Source organism: Dromiciops gliroides, chromosome 5 (assembly GCF_019393635.1).
Source record: "Dromiciops gliroides isolate mDroGli1 chromosome 5, mDroGli1.pri, whole genome shotgun sequence".
NCBI lineage: Eukaryota > Metazoa > Chordata > Mammalia > Microbiotheria > Microbiotheriidae > Dromiciops > Dromiciops gliroides.
Window position 1 is genome coordinate 85,673,040 of NC_057865.1, and position 27,727 is coordinate 85,700,766.

At 36.8% G+C, this 27,727-nt stretch overlaps 1 protein-coding gene across 2 annotated transcripts in view; it reads left to right on the plus strand.

Annotated features, from left to right (window-relative positions):
- The window catches only part of LMBR1 (limb development membrane protein 1), a 188,397-nt gene that overhangs the window by 13,058 nt on the left and 147,612 nt on the right, over positions 1–27,727 (plus strand). For both annotated transcript variants that reach the window (XM_043967066.1, XM_043967065.1), the window contains exon 2: positions 26,729–26,801. In XM_043967066.1, the coding sequence (XP_043823001.1) occupies positions 26,729–26,801 (73 nt within the window). The remainder of the gene's footprint in view (positions 1–26,728; positions 26,802–27,727) is intronic.

A 27,727-nucleotide genomic window follows, 5' to 3' on the forward strand; every position in this document is an offset into this window, starting at 1 on the left:
AGATGGGATTTGGGCACTTCTATTTTTTATTTTAATTTAATTTAATTCATTTTTTTTTTTACAAGGCAATGAGGGTTAAGTGACTTGCCCAAGGTCACACAGCTAGTAAATGTTATGTGTCTGAGGCTGTCCTTCCTGTTTGACCCTCTGATAGGCAATGCAAAGTAAGGGAGATGGGTGCTTCCATCAACACTTTGAATCAAATGTGGTTTTCATTTCTGCAAGTTTCATCATGCATCAACTCACCAGGATTATTTTTCCTCCCAAATTTTAACAGCAACCTGGTATGCCCAAACTGTTAAGTTTCCATTCCTCTGACCATCATGCACTAAAGAGTAAAATAGCCTCTGTAAAATATATTTATATAATGTATATGTATATACACATACATTTGTATGAAAACTCTTATGTACAATCGTATCGGATACTTTGTCATCCTTTTATAGGTAAGTCGTTTTGCATGTGTGTGCTTCAGACACAAGTCTACTTTCAAATTCCTGACACTCCCCATGGAAGTTTTCAGCTCTGTACAATTTCAGGGATGCATGTCTCGGACCTCTCTTTCCTGTGCAAGCCTGATGAGGGTTCACAAGTTGAGGTAGCCATGACCTAGATATTGTGTTTTTAAAAATGATGCCATAGATAAAAAACATGTGGAACTGTTCACTTACCAGAGACTGAACAGCTGGAAAATTCAAACTGGTTCCAGAATGGTTAGGAAAGTACTAATAGCTAAAGAATGCTTCCTTTGATTGATCCCATCCACTCCTACTGCAGTCACTGAATTTGAAGTCCCCATTTCTTCCAGTCTAGATAGTGATAATAACTTCCTAATTGGTGTGTCTCTAATCTCTCCCTTCTCAAATTCATCATCCCTCCACATTATTGCCTACGTAATCTTCATAATATATTTCCATGACCATATTACTTCTCTATTAAGAAAACTTTGGTGATTCTCTCATTGATTACTAAATGTTGCTGGCATTCAAGGCCTTTCAGTCTGACCTGAACCTTCTTGTCCAGCCTTATGTCTCTTTGTTTTTTCTTCCAGTGAATTGGATTTTTATCTGCTCCATCTCCACCCCATTTTCATCCTGTTCTCTCTTGCCATTTTGCCTTTGCTTATGCCTGCCTTATGTGTAGAACTGACTCACACCCCTGCCCCCATAATCTCCTGTCAATGTTCCTTGAAATGTCTTCTTTCAGTGCCTAATTCATCTTTCCCTCCTTTATTTTTTTGTATAATTTTGCTTGGCTTTTCTTGCTGCTATCATATTAGACTGCATCATACTTATTGATAACTGTTAAAACTACCCCCATCTTTCCTCTGCCATACTCCAATCTACTATTAGATGATAAACTTTGAGGGTGCCAAGCATAGCATTCTGAATGTAGTGGGTGCTGTAATAGAGGTTTGGTTGACTTGAATTATGGACTCTTAAGTAAGAATTAGGAGTATTTTGAATACAGCGTCATCCTCTCCTATACAGATCCTTACAAAACATTTGTGAGGAAAACAGGAGGCATGGGTATCCTCATTATACCAAAATGTATATTGAGGCTCTAAAAGATGAAGTGATTGCCCAAGCTTACACAAAATCAATGGCAGAACAAAACCCCATCTTCTGACTATTAAGTTCAGTGCCCTCGCCTCTACACCAGGGCTTTGCAAACTACATACTTCCTACCAACCTCTGTTTTACACTTACTTCCTTTTTAGTATAGTTTTAGTTGAATATTTTAGACTTAGTCAGTATGATGTGGGATGGCATTTCAAATTGATCGTGGATCGTCCCAAAAGAATTACAAGACTCAGTGACTCAGTTTCTCAAGTTTTATTGTAATACTGTGAGTGACCACAGGGAGAGAACCAGAATAGTGGAAAGGTATCTCTCAAATAGTGAAAGAAAAGACAGTTATATTTATAGTATGGATTAATTGATTTATCAATCTCATTATAATAATCTCCACCTTGGGGAGGTATAAGGGAGGGCCTGTCCTACTCATTATAATAATCTCTACTTTTGGAGGTATAGGGGAGGGTTTATCCTAATTTGCAGTTCCTGGGGTCCTAAGACAACCCCCAAGGCTGGGTACCTTTTTCAGTGGAGATGTGTTTTGGGGGTTTACACGTCATAAGGTGAATCTGGGGACAAATTTGGCCTTTTCTGTGCATGTTTCTTTCTGGTTCCCATGGCTAGTTTCAAAACACCTTCATTTTTTCTTTTATTTCTAGTCTGAATTTCTATAGGCTGTCATTTAGTCTGAGGACATCATGGCCTCTCTCCCTCTGTTCCCGTTATGGGCACTGATTTCTGTGGGTAAGAGAACTTAGCATCCTGACTTTTAGAGCTAATATCTGAATTAAAGCTTGGGTCTTAGGTTTTTCTATTAACTGTTTTTTCACCTCCTACATCAAATATGGTAATTAAAAATTTTCCAAGTTAACTTAGGTTTGTTTGGATTTGTTGAATATTCTGATATTGGAAATAATGAGTAGACTTTTATTTATATCCCCAGTGCTTTTATTAAGGATTTAAAAAGTATATGTAAAATTTACTATGTGGTTTGTTTATATTGCTTGTGTGGTGTTGAAAAGCTATCAGTAAAATAAATCACTCCAGACACATTAAGTATGTATTCCACTCCCCCCCCTTTTTTTTTTTTTACAAGTTTTGTTTAATAAGAAATGAGCAAAGCTAGCTTCCTTTTCAGAATCAAAATGTAGAATGGAAAAAAAAATTATGGTGTTGTACCTTCGCAAGTTTGAGCCTCCATAGATAATGCAACTGAATTTTACATTTTAAAGAGCCCTTCTACATATGTTCCATCTTCCCTGTTTGGCTCCAAGTTTTTAAGTATGTACTCTTTGCCAGGCAATGTGCTATATCCTGGGACACAAATTAAAAATTGAACAACCCCAGGAACTGAAATTTTTTTAAGGGAGACAAAATGTATAGATGTGTATATATGTATATTGAGAATAAATATAGAACAGATACAAGATAGTTTAGGGAGGGAGGCTACCACCAGGATGGGGCGGGATATCAGGAAAAGCTTTTTGTAGAAGGTAGTACTTGAGCTGAGAAAGAGAAGGATTTTATGATGTAGAGTTTTAAGAGGTAGTGTGGTCCAGATATGGGGAATAGCCTTTAGAAAGGCACAAAGATGAGAGAGCACACTATATTTGAGGAAAAGCAAGAAGGCCATTTTGGTTGGATTATAACATATGGAAAAGGGAGTAAAGTATTTTTATTTTTTATTATGATGATAGTTATTCTAAACATTTAAATTTGTTATTTATTTGAAACATTCTTTTCTTTTTAAATTTTGAATTCTAAATTCTCTCCCTCCCATCCCTTCACCACCCACTGAGAAGGCAAATAATATGGTGTCAATTATACATGTGAAATCATGTGAAACATTTCCATATTAGCTGTATTTTTTAAAAAAGCAAGAAAAATAAAGTAAGAAAATTATACTTCACTTTTCATAAAGAGTGTATCAGTTTGGGGGCAGCTAGGTGACATGGTAGATAAAGCACTGGCCCTGGATTCAGGAGGACCTGAGTTCAAATCTGGCCTCAGGCACTTGACACTTACTAGCTGTGTGACCCTGGGCAAGTCACTTAATCCTCCTTGCCCTGCAAAAAACCAAAAACAAACAAGAGTTTATCAGGAGGTGTATATTACAAATAGTGTATGCAATGGGAAAATGTCCATTTAAGTCTTTGGAAGTCTTTTCTCAGATAATTTTTGTGATGTCATCTGAGTGTAGCTCTGGATTCTGGGCATGGTCTCAGGTGTTTCAGATGCTGATGATCAGCTAGAAAGTTTCAGCTGGGAAGTTTCCTACAAAATTGATCTTAACACAACTTTAAATAGCTTTGCCAATAACCAAATCAAACAGTGAGAATTCTTGAAAACATATGTCTAAGGAGATTCAGACTCTTTTAAAGATTTTACAATTATGTATTGTCCAGTTGTTACATATGAAACCAATATAATAAAAACAGAAATAGAAATATTTTTTAAACTTAATATTACTGTAACCCCCCCTGTGGAAAAGATGTAATATAAAAGTTGTCAGATTAATTTTAATTCTAGTAACTTCTAACAAAAGTGGATGTCTTACTTGTAAGAGAATCCATAAATTATACTGGTATACCCTTCTTTAATACAGGGCTAAGACAATTGTGGTATTAATTAAGAAAATAATTTTTATCTTTGTTTCATCACTTTTTGCCATCCTGTGCCTAATTATCCTCATGCCATTATGAGAAATTAAAGAATCTAATATAACTGGTAACAGATGTCAAGGCCAAATCCAACATTATATCTATCATGACATCTGAGGTAATTATGGGGTTACCATAAAAGAACAGAGAAGTAAGAGAAATGAGCATTGCCAAACTTCGTGGCTCTGCAGACAGCCAGTATAATATGTGGAGGGGAAACTGGGTCAGGCTTAATCAGATGCATGGGATTGAGACATCCATGGCATCAGGTATAAAGGAGGGAATTGAAGCCAGGCGTAGAATGAGATGGCATAGCTCAGCCGTCTGGTGCTGTGTGTGTGTGTGTGTGTGTGTGTGTGTGTGTATGGGGTGGTGCAGGGAAGTAAACCAAGAGAATCCAACCTCAGCTCTTGCCAGTGGCCATTCTCTCAGCCTTTCCCAAGGCAGTGTAGTACCCGGACTTTGTGCATGTCACCCATCCTGTTACAGTTCAGTGCCTGCTCTTGTATATATTTCTCTCATGGCTAGCTGGCATCTTGGCTGCTCAGGATCTGATAACTCAGAATAAAGGCAATTAATGTCTCAAATGGTAAGTTCCCATATTTCAAGGCTCATATGGATTTAACTACTGAGGATAATGATGACAGCAAAAAATGTGAATTAGCTTTTATGACTCGGGATATAATATGCAATATACAATAATTCCAAATAATAACAAAAACTATATAATCACAATCATATATACTAGATGATAAATATAAATGACTGACATTATTATTCATTATTACATAATTTCCATGAATGCATTACTTGTCAAGTGTTGGTACTGGTTTTATGTGGGAGCAATGGATCCAAGAGTTCTTCTCTCCAATTTTGATGGCAGTTGGAGTTGTCAGCAATATCTGGAAAGGACCTTCCCAAGCTAGCTGGGTCCCACTAGTCCACTGAAAATTTTTGATATATACACTGTCTCCTGGGTTCAAATCATGTAAGGAGAAGTCCAAGGGGCCAGCCTGTACTGCTGCTCCTGCCTTGTGGAGTTCACGTAGCCTGGCTTGTAACTCCTGTATATAGGAAGCAACAGAGGTATCCCCCACTACTAATGATGTATATACTGGGGAAAAAGGTTTTGCTTGGATAGGGGGGTGACCAAAAAGCATCTTAAAAGGCGATATATGTAGTTCTCCTCCTGGCCTGCTGTGCAGATAGAACAGTGCCAAGGGTAGAACATCAGGCCACTTCAAATGAGTTTCAGTGCACAATTTGCCAATCATGCTCTTAAGCTTTTTTATTCATACGTTCCACCTGGCCTGAGCTTTGTGGGTGGTAAGGAGTATGGAACTGTACAGTTACTCCCAGGAAAGAGTAGATTTGGGATAGAACAGAATTAGTGAAATGTGTGCCTTTGTCAGAATCAATGCAGGCTGGTGGACCAAAGCGAGGGACAATCTCTTTAAGGAGAATTTTGGCAACAAATGCAGTGGTGGCCTTGGGGCTTGGGAAAGCCTCCATCTACCAAATAAGTTGATCAACAATAACAAGACAAAACTTATAATATCCTGCTTTAGGCACTGTAATATAATCAATTTGTAGATGTTCAAAGTGTGTATATGCTAAAGGACACCCTCTATAAGCACAGAAGGCATGTTGACAGGCGGAGCAAGAGGCACACACGAGAGTGGCTACATTGGTAACCCCAGGGGCAATCCATGCCCTTTTCACTGAGTCCACAATTCTTTGTGTGCCAAAGTGGCTATTCCTGTGAATAGATAGGCATACTTGATGGTAGAAACTCTAGGGGAGAAGTGGCTTTCCCTTCACAGTCACCCAGACCCCATTGATCTGTTTAGCCTTGAATTTCTTTTTCCACTTCTCTACTTCAGACTTATCATAAGTAAGAGAAATGGAAACATCATCAGAAGATGAGAGGTTAAATGCATGTTCAGGGGCTTCCAAGGCAGCAAGCTTAGCAGCAGCGTCAGCCCATGCATTCCCCTTTGAGGCAGGGTCATTCTTCCCTGTGTGGTCAGGGCAGTGAACAACAGCTAGAGCAGAGGGAAGCTTCAAGGCAGATAGAAGATCCTTAATAAATTCTCCATTAACAATGACTTTGCCAGCAGAGGTTAAAAATCCTCTCTGCAGCCATAACATTTCTACAGCATGGCAGACACCAAATGCATATGTAGAATCAGTGTAAACAGTAGCACTTTTTCCTCTGGTTAGGTTACAGGCTTGTGTGAGAGCCACACGTTCAGCAGCCTGTGCACTAAGATGAGAGGACAGAGAAGCTGCCTAGACAATATCACAATCAGAAACTACAGCAGCACCTGTACAGTAGATTCCATCACATATAAAGAGGATCTGTCAGTATAGAAAATAAAATCAGGGTTCTCTAAAGGTGTGTCAAAAAAATCATCACGAGGTTTCTGAGCTATGTCAACTAGGGAGGTGCAGTCACGCAAAGGCTCTCCCGAGAATGGCAGGTCAGGGAGCGGTGTTGCTGGGTTAAGGACTGTACAACACTTTAAAGTGATTCTCTCGTTTCCCAGCAGGGTTACGTCATACCTAGTGAGCTTTTGATCTGAAAAAGCCCATGTCCTGTGAGGCAGAAAGAGAGCCTCAACTTCACGAGGGCATTGTATGATTAGAGGGTTACCTAAGACCAGAGCAGAGGCTTTTTCTACCAGGAGAGCAGTGGCAGCCACAGCCTGCAGGCAGGGTGGTGCTCCAGCAGCTACAGAGTCAAGTTGGGCAGAATTATAGGCTATTGCGTGCTGGGCAGGTTCTAATTTTTGAGTCAGGACCCCAGAAGCCACTCCTCTCTGTTCATGTACAAAAAGAATAAAAGATTTACTGTAGTCTGGGAGTCCTAGTTAAGGTGCTGCTAACAAGGCCCGTTTTAATTCTGATATGCTCAGATATTGGGGTCCCAATTAGGGTCTTCTAAAGGTCATCAAATAGCAGCTTTTCTTGATGTTTCTTTTTTGTAATTAAAAAAATTTGGGCAGGTCAATGAGGGTTAAGTGACTTGCCCAGCTGGGGTCACACATCTAGTAAGTGTCAAGTGTCTGAGACTAGATTTGAACTCAGGTCCTCCTGAATCTAGGGCCAGTTCTTTATCCACTGAACCACCTAGCTGACCCCTTTTCCTGATGTTTCTAAGGAGATCGATCACTGCAGCTATTATATCAGCTCTTTTGCCTGGGGGTAATATCGTTTCCATGAGATCAGTAACATCACCCCAAGTGGACTGATATCCTCTAAAACTGCCCCAAACTGGCTGATAACTGTTGTGGGATCTTCATCAAATTTAGGAATATCTCATTTCCATGAACTCAAATCTTTGGGCCCAAAGGGTGTGTATTGTCTGACCCTCCCTACAGCACCCTTTCGATCATGAGTGACGATCTCTTGAAGGGGAAGAATTTTGGGCTTTTCTGTCTCCTCTAAAAGTGAATTTTCTTCTGAGGTTGGCATAGAGGGAGAAGGGATAGAAGTTGGTGTATCCTCTTGTATGAGCTCCTGACTCACCCTACTCCAGAGTTTCCAATAAGGTAAATATTTGGGGGGTGCGTGGCACAGGATTGTTTGCAAATTCTTCAATGTTTGGGGATCAAATGACCCATATTGTGGCTATTGTTCCTCTAATAAGCTATGCCACATAAAAAACAATCTGATAAGTCATGTCTGATTTCACTGTAAATCTTTTCTCGTCCCAATATGCTATTTCTAACCCCCTTCCTGTAATTCAAAAATTTCCTTACTTTAACACAAAGAAAAGTAAAAATAAAAGTAGGAATAGAAAATTCACAAAACAAATTGTTAACATGATCTTATGCCCCTTTTGTCTCATTAACCAGACTAAAGTTAGAGAGAAGCAGGTACTTCGGAGGTACTTAGGTACTTTGAAAATTTAAAGGGGACAGGCACATAAAATCAGTGAGAATAGGTGAGACATAGAGAGAAGAAAAAAAAAAGCACGAACATGGAATTTCTTACCCAGCTTCCTTGTAGAGAAGATCAAAAGATTGAGGGATTCAGCACTCTCTTTTGTGGTTGCCAAAACTGTTGTGTTTAAAAGGGGGACTGCCCCCTTTAGTTTTTTTTTGTCAATGTATTGTTCAAATTCTTTTCTTTCTTTTCATTCCCCTTTACTTTGTTAGTCATCATAGAACCCTTTATAAGTATCTGTAATGTTATTGCTTCATTTAAGGAAACTTTCTTAATGAAGCACAGGAGGGTTTGTGAGAAAATAATGGGTTTTGGAACACCCAAAGGTCCCCCCCTGTTCAAGGGGATTATATTAAGATTGATTGGATTGACTTTGCTGATTGACTCACTTGGAGTTAACTTGATTGAAATCACACCTAGCTGAAGGCCTGACCCTCAGGGTCAGGGGGTATGTTCTCTGAACTATGCCTTCAGCACGTTCTGCTCATAAACTGCCCTCAAGCCCAGTGAACCAATGGATTTGGGTGATGCTAGCCAATTAGCTTGAAGCTGTGTGTAAGGACTGTCTCTTCTCGGGGCCTAGGGGGAGCTTCCACTCTCAGTTTGACTCTCGGACATGGTTGTGGAGGAGGACTTTGAGGAAGAAGCAGGCCAGGCTGAGCTCTAGGCTATATAGGCTTCTTAACTTTCTTTACTAATATTTGGTATGCTTTAATAAATGCTTAATGCCCAAAACTGGTGCTAAAGCTTCTAATTTATAAGTAACAAATATATTAGAAACCCTAGCTAATTTTCCCTAAACTTGGGACAAAAATAAGGTGACCCCATATAGTTTTATTCATAACACCTGCAAAAACCCCCAAACAAATGAAGAAACAAACAAGAGTTTATCAGTTCTCTCTCTGGACGTGGAAAGCATTTTTCATCATGAGTCCTTTGGAATTATCTTGGATCATTGTATTGATCAGAGTATCCAAGTCTTTCACAGTTGATTATAATTACAGCATTACTGTTTTTATGCACAATGATTTCCCTGTTCTTCTCACTTTACTCTGCATCATTTCTTATAGGTCTTGCTGTATTTTTCCAAAACCACTCCCCTTGTCATATCTTTTATAGTACAGTCATACTCTATTGCAATCATATGCCACAACTTATTCAGCTATTTCCCAATTGATGAGCATACCCTTGATTTCCAATTCTTTGCCACCTCAAAAAGAGCTGCTAGAAACATTTTTGCACATAAATGTCCTTTTCCTTTTTCTTTGATCCTTTTGGGATACAGACCTAGTAGTGGTAATGCTGCATCAAAAGGTATCATAGCTTTATAGCCCTTTGGGAATAGTTCCAAATTGTTCTTCAGAATGGTTAGGTCAGTTTACCATTCCAACAGCAGTTCATTAGTTTACCTATTTTCCCCTCATCCCCTCCAGTATTTGTTATTTGTGATAGGTATGAGGTATGAGTTGTTTTAATTTGCCTTTCTCTGATTAGTAGTCATGTAGAGCCTTTTTTCATATGAGTATAAATAGCTTTGATTTCTTCTTCTGAAAACTGCCTGTTTATATCCTTTGACCATTTATCAATTTGGGAATGGCTCATATTTTTATAAATTTGACTTAGTTCTATAGTCAGTATATATTTGAGAAATGGGGTCTTTATCAGAGAAGCTTGCTGTAAAATTTTTCATATTGCTTCATTGTCTTATGGTATCGTTTAGCATAATGTAATTTCTTTATCTCTTTTAATTTAATCTATATTTGCTTTTGATCATGATTGCTATTCCTGCCATTTAAAAAAAAATTCACCTGAAGCATATTAGATTCTGCTCTATTTTAACTTTGTGTGTGTTTCTGTTTCAAGTGTGTCTCTTGTAAATAACATATTGTTGGATTCTGGTTTCTAATCCATTCTGCTCTCTGCCTTTGTTTAATGGGTGAGCTCATCCCATTCACAATCACATTTATGATTACTGTGTTTTTCCTTCCATCCCATTTTCTTGTTTCTTCCTTTTCTCCTGTCCCTCTTAAAAAACCTATTTTGGTCCAACAACTGCCTCCCTTAATCTGCCTTCTCTTTTATCATCTTCCTCTTTCTCTTATTCCCTTGCCTCTTATTTCCCTATTGGGTAAGTTATATTTCTATACCCAACTGAGTATGTATATATATATTTTTCCCTTTTTGAACCAATTCCAATGAGAGTGAGACTCAAGTATTGCCTGCTACCCCACCCCCATTTTCCCTTCTACTATAAAAGCTCTTCCTTGCACACCTCTTTTACATGAGAAACATTTTCCCATTCTGCTTCCCCCTTCCCCTTTCTTCCAGGGCATCCCTGTTTCTTGCTCCTACATTTTTTTCCAAGATAATAACAACCTAATTGACACACCTGTGCCCTCTTTGTAGCATCCTTCTAACTGTTTCAATAATGATGAAGGTTTTTAAGGAGTTACATGTATTATTTTCCCACATAGGAAGGTAAACAAACTTTGAGTCCTTTATGATTACTCTTTCATGTTTACCATTTTGTGACTCTTGAATCTTGTGTTTGAATGTCAAGTTTTCAATTTGGTTCCAGTCTTTTTATCAGAAATTCTTGAAAGTCCTCTATTTCATTAAATGTCCATCTTCTGTAGGATGTGAGCTAGAGAATCATGGAGTATTAAAAGGATTGACTTGCTTCTGTGAGGGCCCACTTCATATAGATAGCATAAACTTCTAATAGACTTAGCACAAATGTATGACTTCTATATCCATCAGGAGCCTACAACTAAGAATGGGGGAGATGGATCGTTGGAAGTAATCCTAGTTTCAAGTTTGGCAAAAGATAAATGGTGATAGGACAGCTAGGTGAGGAGTTTGAGAGTAGAGGACAGTGTAATGTTTAAATAGCTAACTTCAGGTAGAATTTGGAAAGGAAAGAAAGTAAAAATCAAAGTGGTGCAGTGCCAGAGAAAATATGGAACAGAGGGACTGGAGATGGAGATGAAGGCAATGAATAGATTTTAGGAGGAATGAGGTATAAAGAAATGCAATAAAAAGCAATATAATAATATAACAATAAAATATGATAGATGATAAACATATAATAACATAATATAACATAACATATAATACAAAAATAGCATAGTGTTGGGGGCAGCTAGGTGGCACAGTGGATAAAGCACTAGCCTTGGATTCAGGAGGACCTGAGTTCAAATCCGGCCTCAGACACTTGACACTTACTAGCTGTGTGACCCTGGGCAAGTCACTTAACCCCAATTGCCTCGCAAAAAAATAAAAAAATAGCATAGTGTTTAATAAACCCAAGGATTTGAACTATATAAGTAAGGACTCACTCTTTGACAAAATTTTTGGACATCTACTAAAGGTATGACATTTTCTCCCTCAACATTTCATTCTGTATGTACGGTAATAAATTGCAAGTAGATTCATGAACTAGATATAAAAGGTCATATCATAAATTAGAGCTGGTGTAGTGGGAGAATATGCCTTTCACAGCACTGGAAAGGGGAAAATTCTTGATCAAACAAGGGATTGAGATGATTAGAGAAGACAATTGACAAATTTGATTATTTAAATTGAAAAGTTTTTCGACAGTATCAGTGGAATCAGAATTAGAAGGGAAACAGTTAACTAGGAAAGAAAAAAATTCACATAAAATTTTTTTGATGTCTGATATACAAGATATATGGGAAGCTGATGGAAATGTCAGAACAAGAGCCATTCCCCAGTAGATAAATGGTCAAAGGATAGAAGCAGGCACATTTCCAAGATTTGGAGAAGGGCAAGCTACTAACAAGTATATGAAAAAATGTTCCAAATTACTAATAATAAGAGAAATGGAAATGAAAACTACTTTTAGCTTCCACATCACAGATATCAGATTGGCAAAGATGATAAAAAAGGAAAATGACAGTTGTTGGCTGTAGGAGGACAGGCACAGTAATGGTAGAGTTGTGAATTGACCTGTGTTCTAAATAGCAATTTGGAAGTGTATTTAAAAAGTCACTAAACTATGTATAGTCCTTGATTTAGCAGTACCATACTTATCTACCTCTATGACATTAAAGCACAGATTCTTAACCTGGGATCCCTATATGGGTTCATGGATTTCAAGGGTAACAGGAATTTGGATGGGAAAAAAGTATACCTTTGTTTTCACTAAGTTTTGGTTATCTTTATAATAATGTGTTTTATGCATTAAAAACATTTTTCCCCCTGAGGATTCCATAAGCTTCACCAAATTGCTAAAGAAATCTGTGGCGACAAGTAGGTTAAGAACCCCTGCTTTAAAGAGAGAGAGAAAAAGGACCTGGGTACACAAAGAGGCTTAATAGCACTAATCTTCTCTAATGATCGGTTAGTCTATTTTTAACAAGAATCTGGTAGTTTTGATGACTACTGCTTTGTAAGACAGTTTGATATCTGCTTCTTTACCCCATTCTTTCTCACATATATATTTTTTATCATTTCCCTTGAGATTTTTGAATTTTTGCTGTTCCAGATAATTTTTTTAGCTCTTCTTAGTAATTCTTTGATATTATGATGGTCTAATAATGAATAAGTAAATTAATTTAGATAGTATTGCCATGTTTATTATATTGGTATAGCCCAACCATGAGCAATTACTTTCTCTCTAATTGAACACTAATACATTGGGGAATTGTTGAACAAATTATGACTTATTGATATAATGCAGTATTATTGTGATGTATAACATGATGTGACCCTTCTTCTTCTTCTTCTTCTTCTTCTTCTTCTTCTTCTTCTTCTTCTTCTTCTTCTTCTTCTTCTTCTTCTTCTTCTTCTTCTTCTTCTTCGGCAATTTGGGTTAAGTGACTTGCCAGGGTCACACAGCTAGTAAGTGTGTGTTAAGTGTCTGAGGCCAGATTTGAACTCAGGTACTCCCGACTCCAGGGCCGGTGCTCTATCCACTGTGCCACCTAGCTGCCCCTATATTTTCATTCTTGATCAGCATGTACATTTGCTTGCTTGACTATTATTTTTTGTTATAAGGGAGGACTTTTGTGGGGTGTGGGAAAAAAGCAGGAGAGTAGAGGTGTGCAGTGTTAGTGATACAAAAAAACCCCTCAAAATAAAAGAACATCCGTAAAATAATAAATACATAGGGAAAAGTAGAAAGAAGTTCAGAACAGGATACAGAGAAGTAGGACACCCTTGGTGCTACCATATTAAATTTAATAGGGATTTGTAGTGTTGGCAGAGACCTGTAACCCATCTGCAGTCAATAATATCCTCATATTTTTACACAGCAGGGCAACTATGCATGAGTATATCTGTATCCATGTTGGCCAGGCCAGAGTGTAAGCTGAGCAGTGCCTCCGTTGCTTAGAACATGGTATCCGTCCCAGTGGTACCATGATTACTGACAGGACGTTGGGTGGTGGTGATGACAACTTAAATACCTTCTTTTGTGAGACGGGGGCTGGGAAGCATATACACAGAGCAAACTTTGTGGACTTGGAGTCTGCTATAGTAGATGAAGTTACTAGTAGCATCTATAAACAGCAGTTCTATCCTGAGTATCTTTTGCAAGGAGGATACTGCCAGTAATTATACCTGGGGTCATTATATTGTTGGGAGGAATGGCACTGCTTTTGTGGGAGCACATCCCAAAACTATTGGTTGAGGGCAAAGGACTTTGTATTTTCATAGCCTTTGCAGCAGGATAGGTTCAGGCTTCACCCTCCCTGCTGATGCTCTGTAACGAGCCCAGTTAAAGTTGGTCTAAGTGGGTCTCTTTCATGTCCTGGTTCAGGGGGTAGATGTCATCGGTTACTTTAAAGAGTTCTAAACCAATCTGGTGCTTTATGCTCAAGTCTACCACCTACTTGATTATTGTCTGTTTCTGCTGAGAATGGCAATTATGAATAGCTCTTCGTAGCTGGGATTTCTAATGCCTGGTCTAACTGGATGGTGAAGTTTGACCCACATCATGGCAAATATACCACCTGCTGCCTACTATACTGATGGGTTATCAGTGCTGTCATTCCCATCGTCAACATCAAGCCAACCATTCACTTTGTAGACTAGTGTCCCTCAGGTTTCAAGGTTGGCATCAACTACCACTCTCCAATTGTGGTGCCTACTGAGGAATGCCTAAAGTACAGTGAGCAGTGGGTATTAACACAACAGCCATTGCTGAAACCTGGGTCTTCCTAGGTCACAAGTTTGGTCTAGTGAATACCAGATTTGTCTATTTGACATATGAGCAAAGACAGAGGAAAGATAATTAGCTGAGGCTTGGGAGAATTTGGCTTGGCTGCCCTAGAGAAAGTTTTTGAGAAGTAGGTATAGACTTTGTTGAGGGCTAAGATGAAAGTGAGGGATTCTAGAAGGGATCCAGCAACCACTTCATTTGGTCTATCCAGTTGTATCATTCCTTTCCAACCATTCCAAATAAACTCTTTCCTTACCTATAATAAATAAATGCATATGGTGCTATATTTACATGGCAAATTATGGATAGAAAATTCCCCAGATATATAATAGAGATTGTATCACATACAGCTCTCTTTTTTTTCTTCTTTGTATATGGAAATGTTTGCCATTTGTCAAGTTCATGTTAAAAATGATATGAGGGGCAGCTAGGTGGCACAGTGGATTAGAGCACTGGCCTTAGATTCAGGAGGACCTGAATTTGAATCTGGCCTCAGACACTTGATACTTACTAGCTGTGTGACCCTGGGCAAGTCACTTAACTCCAATTGCCTCACACACAAACACAAATGAAATAAGAACAAGTGAAAACATCTGGCAGTAACCTCATATGATCTTTTTTGATTCATTCTAAGATAATTTGGAAACCATTTTGTTTTTATTGGGGATTATTTTGGTCTGCTTGATAGTGTTAATAGTCTCATTGAAAACATGAATATTAGGCATTATTAAGTTAGAAATAGCTTAATCTAAGAATGCTTTTTTACATTATATGGTATGATGCAGTGTGTGGAGGTACAGGAAAAGATGTACTTGGCTAGATATGTTATTTTAACTCAGAATTTTGAAGTGAAGCATTCTACAGATTTTGAGCATTAAATATAAGTCTAGGACAATGTGCTTCAGTTTCATTTCATTTTTATTGGAATATTTTTTAATATTATATTTACATTTAATTAAATATTTATATTTATTTTAACTGGCTTAGGAGAAATTCTTATCTCTCCTAAAGATTTTCTTTACAAAAGTACTTACATAGAATTTGTTTTATTCTGTTAGTATAAGTCAAAGGTTTTTATGAAGAACCATTAACATTTACATACATGTGATCAATTTTACAAAGTACTGTATTTACCCCGTAATGATCTTGCGAGAACTTTTATGGCCTATGTAGTAGAAACATGATAGGCAAAGAATGGAATAATTTAGAAAATCGTTTAAATTAGACTTAGATCCATTTTCACTCAGTGCAATGAGTAGATCTATCCATTTAATCTCAGAACTCACTATTTTGTGATTATCTTGTCAAGTTTGGGGCCTTTTGGTTGCGTCCTAGTCTTCTTTCTTATTTTTTTTTGTGGGCAATGAGGGTTAAGTGACTTGCCCAGGGTCACACAGCTAGTGTCAAGTGTCTGAGACTGGATTTGAACTCGGGTCCTCCTGAATTCAGGGCCAATGCTTTATCCACTGCGCCACCTAGCTGCCCCCTTGTGTCCTAGAGTTTAAATTAGTTGATGCTTCTGTTGTTCAGCATCTCTTTGGGGATAAACTGTTTCTACTCTTTCTGCTATTCTTTTATTGGAAATCTTCATTTGTCAGATGATAATAGAGGAAGAAAAACATTTTTTTAATTGTGCTCAGTTGATGACAAGCTGCTGCTTTTGGCTTTTCAGTGTGGGCCACATTTCAGCTTTTAGATTCTTGTAGGCAATAATCGCATATTCCTTCCCTGGACCTCATTGCCCTTCAGATGCTAGGTAGGTTTATAACTTCTGGCTCCTTCTTCATTCCTGTGATTATGGTTGGTAAATGAAGAATGTGTACTTTAATAATACTTTTGTCTCTAAGCTATTTAGGCTCTTTGTGTTTTTTGTGAAACCACCTTGTCTTCTCCAAATTAATTTTTAAGCCTGTCAGTAGGGGATTCCCCAGCAGTAGGCATAACTTTTCTCGGATCTTTCAGCTTACACTGGCAAATGAAATGGGACCAATGTAAAACATTCTAACTTACTTTGACTTAGTGGTTGAGCAGTGACTCCTTAATTATGGAATAGAAAAAGGGTTTTGGCATTTGATAAGAAAAGCGTACATAAATCACTCTAATTTCACTTTTCATGTATTATTAAAAATGTACTGACAACTGTGTATTCTAAGTAGCTTAAAGTATTACCTTGTTAATTTTTACTAATGCAAAGCCCTGTGAAATTGGCAAGAAGCAAATACCTCTATACTCATCTTCAAGGGAGGGAAATTTATATAATTTAAGATATGTTGAAAATCACAGTATGGGGCAGCTAGGTGGCACAGTGGATAAAGCACAAGCCCTGGATTCAGGAGGACCTGAGTTCAAATCCTGCCTCAGACACTTGACACTAGCTGTGTGACCCTGTACAAGTCACTTAACCCTCATTGTCCTGAAAAAAAATCATAGTCCAGCTATGATGTTGGCTTTTAATCTTCAACTCATATATACTATATCACATCATGTAAATTGTTGAAATGAAACTCAAACCCTTTTATTTAGATTATGGAAAAATTGGATGAAGACATCCCATTTGACATGAAGTAGAAATCTACATATTTGTCATGCCGTTACTTATCTTCCATTATCTTTAGCCAACCATATTCTTTATTTGGCCTTTTGGTTCTGTCTTTTCCCTGTATATAACTGGATAGCACCCAGATTTCCTTCTAAATAGTTTTACCCTCCCTCTGTCTGATAAATTTTTCTAACATGCAGCTTATCTTACTAAAAATATTGTAGTATTTTTCAGATATATCTATTTTCTAAATGAATGGGTTGTTGTTTATTTGTTAAGTATATGGCTGCTGTGCCCTTTTTGTAATTCTTGTTTTTATATTTAGATACAGGAGAGAAGAGATGATATATTTACACTGCAAAGTATGGGTAGAAAATTTATATCTCTGTATTAGTATCCAGTAATTAGAAAGGAAACAATTTTCTTTCTATTTTTTTTTGGCAGGGCAATGGGGGTTAAGTGACTTGCCCAGGGTCACACAGCTAGTAAGTGTCAAGTGTCTGTGGTGAGATTTGAACTCAGGTCCTCCTGAATCTAGGGCCAGTGCTTTATCCACTGTGCCACCTAGCTGCCTCTTTCAATTTTTTAATGAAAATTTGTTTATTTTTACAGAGGAACATACTGATCTGTCACATTCTGACAGGTTTCTTCCTCATCGAGTTTATAATACCCATTCCTAAATTAGCACGTTGTTCATTTGTCAACCTCTTAAATAGTAATTATAACCAAATTTGATAGGGAAGTGGAAGAGAATGTAAGAGACTGGAAAGTTAGGAAGGGGCAGGTTAAGAAGAGTTTTGAATCCCACACAAAAGATGGCCTCTGAGGTTTCTTCCAGCTCTAAATGAGTCTGTGACTTTTTGACTTTATGTATTTGATCCTGGAAGTAAGAGGGAGCCATAGGAGTTCACTGAGGAAGGGAGAGGATTGATATGATTAGACTTAAGCTTTAGGAAGACCACTTTGGCAGCTGTGGGGGGGAGAGACTTGAGTCCAGTTAACAAGTATTTATTAAATGCTGATCATGTGCCAAGCACCATGCTAAGTGTTGGACTTGAGGCAGGAAAACCAGTGAGAAGTCTATTGTAATACTCCAAGCAAGAGGTGATAAGAGCCTCAATTAGTGAGTGAGAGAAGGGGACTTATGTGAGCAATGATGGGGAGGGAAGCAAGAAAAAAGGTGAGGATGACATTGAGGTTATAAACCTGCATGACTGGAAGGATGGTAGTACACTTGATAGTAGTAGGAAAGTGCAGGAGAGGGGGAAGGTTTTATGGGAAAGAACAAATTCTATTTTGGTCATGTTGAATTTGAGATGCCTATGAGATATTCAGTTTGAAATGCCCACAGGCAGTTAGTGACTATCTCAGAAGAGAGACTTAGAGATAGAGTATAATAATTAATAATTTGTAGATTATTTGCATAGAGATGATAATTGAACTCATAGAAACTAAAGAAATGACCAAGTGAGAGATTTAGAGCAAAAAGTAGAAAATGGACCAGGACAAAGTTTTGGGGGACACCTACACTTAGTGGATGTAACATGATTGTTGATCCGGCAAAAGAAGCTGACATTCATACAGGTAGAAGGAGAATCAAGAGAGAGTAGAATTATTAAAATACTTAGAGAATAGAGCATCCAGGAAAAGAAGTGATTAACCATGTCTGAGGGTTTTTTAATAGTGAGACTTAGGTGTTTTTTTAGTTAGTAGTAAAGGAACCAGTAGATAAGATTAGAAGGAAGAAGAGGGTGGGGATGATTGTGGAGACAATGTTTTGGGGGAGATGGGAGGGGATGAGATCAAGGGTACATATAGAGGGGTTAGCCTTGGCAAGCAGAAGGGCCCCCTATTAATTAGAGACTAGAGTGGAGGAGGAGATAGTGGGGCATGTTGTCAGAGTGATGTGAGAGAAGGAAAAAAGTGGGGAGTTTGGGTTAAATTATACTAATTTTTACTGAGAGGTATGAGGTAAAGACCCTAGTGCAGAGGGCAGGGGATAGAGGATGGCAAAGGAGTAGAAGAGGAGACAAGGTTTGGAATGCCGCTATGGTGAGTGGGATAGAGAATTTATTAGGAATGAATAAAGAGATTGTCTTTCCTTCCTTCCTTTCTTTTTAGTAATAAACATTTTTATTTATAGTTTTGCATTCCATTTTTTTTATCCCTCCTTCCCTTCCTCCTTCCCCCCCTCCCTGAGGGGCTAAGCAATCAGATTTGGGTTATACATGTATTATGTAAATCATTACCATATTTGTCATTTTTTATAAGAAAACCTGAATAAAAGAAAAAAAGAAAGAAAGTTAAATCAATATCAGTTCTCTCTTGGAGGTGGATAGTATATTTCATCAATAGTCTTTTGGGATTGTCTTGGATCATTGTATTGATGAGAATAGTTAAGTCATTCACAGTTCTTCATTAAACAATATTGCTGTCTGTGTGCACAGTGTTCTCTTGGTTCTGTTCACTTCACTATGCATCAGTTCATACAAGTCTTTCCAGGCCTTTTTGAAATCATTCTGCTTGTCATTTCTTATAGCACAATAATATTCCATCACCATTATATACCACAGCTTGTTTAGCGATTCCCCAATTGATGGGCATTGTTTTGATTTCCAATTCTTTTTTTTTTTTTGGTGGGACAGTGAGGGTTAAAAGTGACTTGCCCAGGGTCACACAGCTAGTAAGTGTCAAGTGTCTGAGTCCATATTTGAACTCAGGTCCTCCTGTATCCAGGGCTGGTGCTTTATCCACTGTGCCACCTAGCTGTCCCCTGATTTCCAATTCTTAGCCAGCACAAAAAGAGCTGCTATAAATATTTTTGCACAAATAGGTCTTTTTCTCTTTTGGGGATGTCTTTGGGATATGAACCTAGCAGTGGAGTTGCTGGATCAAAGGGTATGCACAGTTCTATAGCCCTTTGAGCATAGTTCCAAATTGCTCTCCAGAATGGTTTGATCTTTTCACAGCTCCACCAACAGTGGATTTGCATCCTAGCTTTCCCACATCCCCTCCAACATCCAATATTTTCCATTTTTCTTATATTTGCCACTCTGACAGATGTGAGGTGATACCTCAGAGTTGTTTTAATTTACATTTCTCTGATCAATAGTGATCTAGAGCATTTTTTCATAACAATAGATAGCTTTGTTGCTTTTTTTTTGTCTGTTCATAAAAAGATTGTCTTTCTTCAGTGAGAGCACAGTGATATTCAACAAGAAATAGGGAACTTTGGGGCTTTCCATGAAGGACAGGGCCACTTTATAGTTGGCTTTGATTTTCCAGATTCAGAATATCTGAAATTTAAAAAATTAAAAGTGTTCTCTGTAAGCCTGTGTTAGAGTGAATGTGGAGCTCTGTGAGGCCATCTCCACATGGTACTGTGAGTAGAGGACTTGAGTTCAAATTCTCTCTCTGATGTTGCTATACTTTTGTGACTCCAGGACAGTCATCTACCCTTCTTGAGCATCAGTTCATTATGTATACTAACGTTAGGGTTAATAATCCCTCACAGGGTAGATATGGAAGATATGTTTTAAAACCCAGAAAGCTCTATTTAAATGAATTATTTTAATTATAAAATTAGTTGCTTAAGCTTACCTCTCTAAGAAATTGAAACTAAGAACAGATCAACGGTCTTCCCAGAAGATTTTTACTAACTTTCCAGAAAGCTCAATGGAATTAAAAAAACACCCCAAAAATGAAAATAAAAGAAGTGGCAAATTATCCTGGTTACCAGTCTAGTTGAAGAGATGAAATAGGAAATAGCAAGTATAGTTTGCTTTCTGCCAAAGGCCTCTAAGTCTTTGGAGACTATTTTTAGCTCCCTATCTCTCTTAACACTATATACCTGTCTCTTTATTATTACCTTTTCCCTCTTAACCTTAACTGAGGTGGCATGTTGTCAGTCAGCTACCATTATTAAGTGCCTACTATGTGGCAGGAACTGTGATGATCTCTTGGGATACAAAGAAAGGCAAAAAACATATTGGGTAAACCCTGACCTAGAGTCAGGAGGACCTGAGTTTGAATCCAGTTTCAGATATGTATTAGCTATGTGACCCTGGGCAAATCCTTTAACATCTCTTGGCCTCAGTTTCCTTATCTGTAAAATGAGGATAGACTTGATGGCCTCTAAGGTACCCTCCATTTGTAAATCTATGTTCCTATGAAGTTATATGCAACTGAAAGTTTTTTAGTTTGTGGTAGGTATTAACACCTCATTTATTGACTATTATTATAGTGACCTATCTTCCCTATCAAAGATCCTTCTGAGAATCTAGTCCTATACAGTCTTTCTAATCTCTCTAATCAAACATGTCTATCTTTTCAGACTCAGTTTGAGTTTCATTTCCATGAAGCCTCATGTGATCGCTCTAGCCTACCAAGATTTGTGTTTTTAAAAATTCATTTTTTTTTTCAGTGAACTAAATCTCTCTCTCTCCCCCTTCATTAAAAACAAAGTCCTCTAATTTGTTTATGATGTCACCTTTTATGTCAAATTCAGGTATCTGTTTGGAATTTATCCTGGTATAAAGTCTGAAATATACCTGTACCTAATTTCTTCCAGACTGTTTTCCATTTTCCCCACCAGTTTTTGTTAAATAATGAGTCCTTACACTGGTAGTTGGAGTCTTTGGGTTTATTGAATATTAGGCTACTGTATTTATTTACTTCTGTATATTGTGTACATAATCTGTTCAACTGATAGACTTATTTTAACTAGTATCAAATTGTTTGATGATTACTCCATCGTAATATAATTTGGCATCTGGTCTATATTATCTTGGATCCCTTGAAGCGTAGACTGTGTCTTTAGACAATGAGTACTTTGACATGATATGATCCTAGAGATGATGAGTTTCAATTATTTCTTGAAGTTATAGGCCAAATTAATTCTTAAGCTGGGTTTTAGGGGAGAAAGTATTTTTTTTGTTTACTGTAGAATATTAATTAATTTAGTATTAACTTTCTTCTCTTATATTTCATATTTAACTAAAAATCTGAATCTATGCTAGGTTTTAAGGATCAGAGGCAATCCATAAGTGATTCCTTGCTTCCCTGGTAATTTCTGAGAAATATGTTTCATTGTTTATCTCAAATTCTTCTTGCATGGAAAAGGTTACTAGTTTTCTTTTATGATGCTCTGATATGTCAGTATTTTAAAAGTCAAGGAATTTAAGATTACTTTGAGTTCTTAAACTTATAGTCACTAGTTTAACAAATCTCTAAAGAATTTCTTTTGGCAGAAATAATACCGTCTTTAATTGTTTCCTGCGATTGAGACCAAAGGTAATTAAAAAAAATGAAATGAATTATATTCCCTTCATTAAGATTTTTCACAGCAATTTTTCTGTGATGAAGCAGACTCTTTAAGCTTGATTACTGACAACTGTATATGAGCTGGAGCAGTGACTGATTTCTGTTGCTATTAGTATTGTGCCTAGTAGTTATAGAATATCTGGTGATGTTTACTGCCTCAGAGTAAATTACAGAATCTTTCTACATATGGGGAAGTGCATATGGACTTTTCTCATCAAGCTCTATATCAGATTGTTTCAAATGTTTTGTTAATGTATTTGGAACTCCCATTTTAGGGTTGGATTTTTTGGGGGGGTATAGACTTTGTAGCTATATAGATTCTATGAAATGTCAGCGGAACCATTGAAGTTTATCCATTTTATGCATTTCTTCTCTGTATGACCTTGGGCAGATCCCCTGACTAACTGTGAACTTGTTTCCTCCTCTCCACAATGGGGAGAGAAGTTTTAAACATATCTACTACATCTATCTCCCTGAGTTGTGAGGACCGGGCTTCGTAAACATGAAAGTGTCATAGAAACATGAGCTGCTACTATTATTGTTAATCAATGTAGTTCTGCAGAGAGCATGAATAAACTAGATGGGATTTGCTGTGGATAAGTCTGAAAATCACCTGCTTATGTTCCCTCTCAGAATAAACAAAAAACAGAAACAAAACTTGCTTTGATTTGCATTTCCAGAAACTTTGAGATCATTTTGGGAGCAATCTCTTAAATCAATGTATACTAAATACAGTTCCATTAGAAAAAAATTCATAGGTATGGTGGAGTATGTGTAAGGGAGACTTGGCACCTTGGCAGAGATAAGAGCACCGATCTTGGAGTCAGGACCTGGGCTTGAATCTCGGTTCTTCCATTTACTAGCTGAGTGACTTTGGGCAAGCCTTCTTCCCTTTCTGGTCCTCAGGTTGTTTGTCTGCAAAATGAGGTGTTAAGCTAAGTGATCTCTAAGGTCTTTTCCAGTTCAACATACTTCAGAGAAATTTATCCTCTACAGTATATTTAAGTGTGAATTGAAGAGAAAAAAAGGGTTTTATATTGGTAGACCCCTCTTTTCACTGGACTTTTATCTATTCCCCTAAACAGATGGGCTTCACAAAGGCCCATATTTTGTTTTTCATGGGCAATAGCTCCTTTATTCTTAAATTTCTGATGGGTCTGAGAAAATAGAACTGATATCACCTAGTTGCCAACTCAGAATTGCCACCTTGTGGCAAATAGGTTAACTGCTGGTTTCCCACTTCTATAACAAGCCTTTCTATCTATAAAGCCCAACAAGATTTAAAAGGCTCCTTAAAAAGCCAAAACCAAAACCATCCAGGATATATGTGTCACACACAGAAACCCCAAACTAGGAATTATCTGCATATCAAATTTTTCTTTACTGCCAATTTTGAAAAAATGAATTAATTTTGTTGATGAGATATGTGGCTTAGAATTTCTTTTTGGATTATTGGTTTGGGTAATACAGTTCATTTGGCCTGAGAATCTGATTGACTCTTCCTGAGATTAACTAGTCAAAGTAGAAATCTTGTAAAAAAAAAAACCCCACAATATAAATTGGTAACTCAGAAGTCACATATTGATGTGACACACTTTTGATGATGAAGACACTACAAATGCAGTGTGTTTTCTCTAAGGATAGTCAATATTCCAAATTATTGTTCACTTGGTCAACAGTTCTTGGTTATTACCAGGTACATTGCATGAGTTCTTTTTTTTAAAGAAAAGGACATTTTGGTTACATCTTTATTAATTGACTACCATTTGTAAACATTGCATTACTTATCATCATTTTAGAAAATATGCATATCCTATCATATACCAAAGAGGCTTTGGAAGGTATGATTTGTTGAATCAATTTAGTGGCCCACTCCCCCTTTTCTGGGCATTGAATGACTGGCACTTCTCTAGTTTCTATGCAGAAGTCCTGATGGCTGATTTTTGGTCTTGATAGGGTTCTAGGTGGAGGGTGACTTATTTAAATTAAATAGTAGGAATTCTTCATAATTTTGTAATCTCAAGTTAGAATTAAATGATAAGATATTCTAGACAGACAAATGGAGGACATCCCTCACTGAAACAGAAGTTAATATAAACCTTTCACTTTACCTTAATGATACGTTGAAACCTATTGAATGATTGGCACAACCAGTAGAAAGGAGCTACTCTACTCTATTTTACTTTCCTCCCATTTTGGTAGTTTGTATCAAATTAAAAGAGAAGCTGGTTACAATTAGAAATAATTAAGGCCAGTGTAAGCATCTTGTAGAAGATGGCATGAGCAGTTATCAAATTCTTATAAGTATTTGGTCCTCATTTTGACTTAATTGAATGTTCTAATTATATGTTCGGATAGAAAGTCTGGTCAAAACATGTTGAAGAAAATAATCACTTTAAAAATTAAAAAAAATATTCATCTTTTGTTTTTATGTCACCTTCATTTTCATGTATACCCCCTCCCCCGACCCTGCCATGTTAGAGAGCCATCCTTTCTAACAAAAAATGTTTAAAAGTAGGGGAAAAACCCCAATTCATCAAAACACATCAACTGAGTCTGACAGTATATGTAGCGTCCTACTCTCATAATTCCCTACCTCTGCAAATATGAGAAGCATATTTATTTTCTCTTCTCCTTTTCAGGGCTAAATATGTTTATTATAGTAAAACAGCATTCAGAGTTTTTTTTCAAATTTCCATTTTTGTTGTTGTGTATATTGTTTTCCTGCTTACTATTTATATATGTCTTCCATGCTTCTTATTCTTTATATCCATAAGTTCTTACACTACAATTTGTTTAGCAAATTCCCTGTTCAATGGGCATCTTTCTTAAACTTATTTTTTACATTTAATTTTTATTTTATTTTTCAATTACATGTAAACAATTTTTTAACATACTTTAAAAAAAATGTTGAGTTCTAAATCATCTACATCCTTCCTTTCCCTCCCCTTTCCTTGAGAAGTCAAGCAACTTGATACAGGTTATACATATGCAGTGATGTAAAACATTTCCAATGGGCATCTTCTTGTTTCTAGTTCTGTTACTTCAAAAAGTGCTGCTGTGAATATTTTGATGCATATGAGAACTTTCCCTTTCATCTTCCTGAAGAATAGCTAGCACTAGGATTTGTCAAAGGGTATGACACTTTAGACACTTTAATTCCATATTGCTTTCTGGAATGATTGGACTAATTCACAGCTCAGCTGATAGTGTATTATTCACCAACCATTCCCTTGTTTTATTATCTTTGTCAATTTTCTGGATGTAAGATAAAGAAAACCTTTGAGTCATGAAAATGATTACTTTTAATAGCGTGTAAGATCTATTTCTAGGGTGAAGATAAGTAAAATGGTGATTATTAAATGGGTCTTTGGTGGATGAGATATTGATTAGACTTATAGCAGGGACCACCATTTAACGTTATGGAGTTGTGACTGAGCTTAGAGATATTGTCTTCCTTTTGGTTTTAAGAAATTTAGAGATTTTGATAGACAGAGACAGAGAGAAAGAGGGGACATAGACAGAGGGGAGAGAGGAAAGACAGATCGAGTGGGGATGGGGGTGATGTGGCGGGGGAGGGAGGGAGATATGGATGCACCAAAGGGAAAATTATTGTCATTCCTGATGTTCAGTCATTTCAGAATTATTATGCCCTTTGATAGATAGTTTAAGAATACAATAATCAAAAGACTAAAATGCACTTAATCCTCATTGCCCCACAAAAACAAAACAAAAATAATCCACTAGCCCACCTACTTTTCAGGTAAGTTAGAAAAGTACTGTAGAAACAGAGGTTCTTATTATTTTATGTTTAGAATTTCAATGAGAAATTTTAAAGAATAGCAAATTGTCATATGAATGAAACCAGGATAGCAATAGTTCACATAAGCACACCATCTAAAGGTAATACTTAGAAAACCATTTTAAACAAGTTTTTGAGATAATTTTTGTTTTTCTATCACAGTCATCTTGCAGTTTTTCTTCTTGTTATAAAGAAAAAGCAAAATTACTAGACAATAGGTTTGATAGTATAGCCAAAATTCTATACTCATAATCCACTACTTTCTTAAAATGTCCTCTGGGACATTGATCATTACAATCATTCAGTTTGGTTTCTTTTTAGTGTTCTTGTTTACATTATTGTTGTTACGTATATTGCTCTGTTTCAGCTTACTTTATATCCGTTCATATGTTTTCTCACGAATTTCTCAGTTCCTCAGATTCATCATTTTAATGATATTCCTTTCCATTCACATTCCATAGTTTGTTCAAACACTTGATTTTTCAAGCAATTAATTCCTCACTTTGCTTCTAATTTTTTGTTACTACAAAACCTGTTGCTTTGTTTCAAAAATGACAATTTCCAATAATTTACCTTATCTTCTACTTAAATACCTGTAATCATTTGAAGTTGTTTTAAATAAAACTCTTATTGTAGGGATTATTTTGGAGATTTATGTACCGAGATAGTGATCTGCTAAATTTTTTTTTTCAGATATGCTTTCTTCTGTTTGCTGTTCTCTACATTGTTTCATACTTCATCATCACAAGATACAAGAGGAAATCAGGCAAGTGAAAATGCTTTAACTAAAATTTTTCATTCTGGTGCCTAATGATTATGAGTATGACATACTTCATATATTGTTATACTTAAGTGTTCTGGTATATTAAGCAGATTTACAATTGGAATCCATTACCCATTTTTAATAGTTAAATATAGCACCAGTCAGTTGTTATTTAGGAAAGGAGCTAATAGTCCTGTGAAATTAGATGGTTTCATCTCTGCATATTTCTACTGTACCTATGGTATATTGAGTATCCAGTAGCTACCTACAATCTACAGTTTAATTGGAAATGGGCCGTCTCTGGCTAGCTGTGGCCTAGGTTCAACTATTCTTCTCTTCTCATGTCCAAATTCCAAGTATACTTTAAGGCTTAGGTGATATTCTCCTTCTTTTGTGAAGTATCTTTTCTGACTACTACTACTTATAGTAATATTGTTTCTTTCTCTGAAGCACCAAAGCACTTACAGTCAGTGGTTCCCAAACTTTTTAAATATGAGGACCTCAGTTTAATGTAGAGCATTTTGTGGAACCTACCTGATAGTAGTTGTACTAATAATGGATGCTGATTGAGAAAGTAAATAATGAAAAGACACTACTATGAATCCAGTAATAGTTTTAAATGAATTTGTAATTTATTAGTTGTAATAGCATCTATATACATTTGAAAAATAGTAATTGATATACATGTTGAAATATTCAGTCTATAGAAGTTATTTTATGCTTGTTTATGAATTTACCAATGAATTCTCAGGGCCTTTGTTATAATTCTGCTGTCCAAAAGATGGGAACGTGTTGTATATCACAAAATGTAGTGCTTGATTATATACTTTATTACAGTTATGGATATTTCTCCTTTTTCCTACATATGTATCATCATCACAACAGGCTTATAAGGCCTTTGAAGTTGGGGACTATGTTTTAAAAATTTT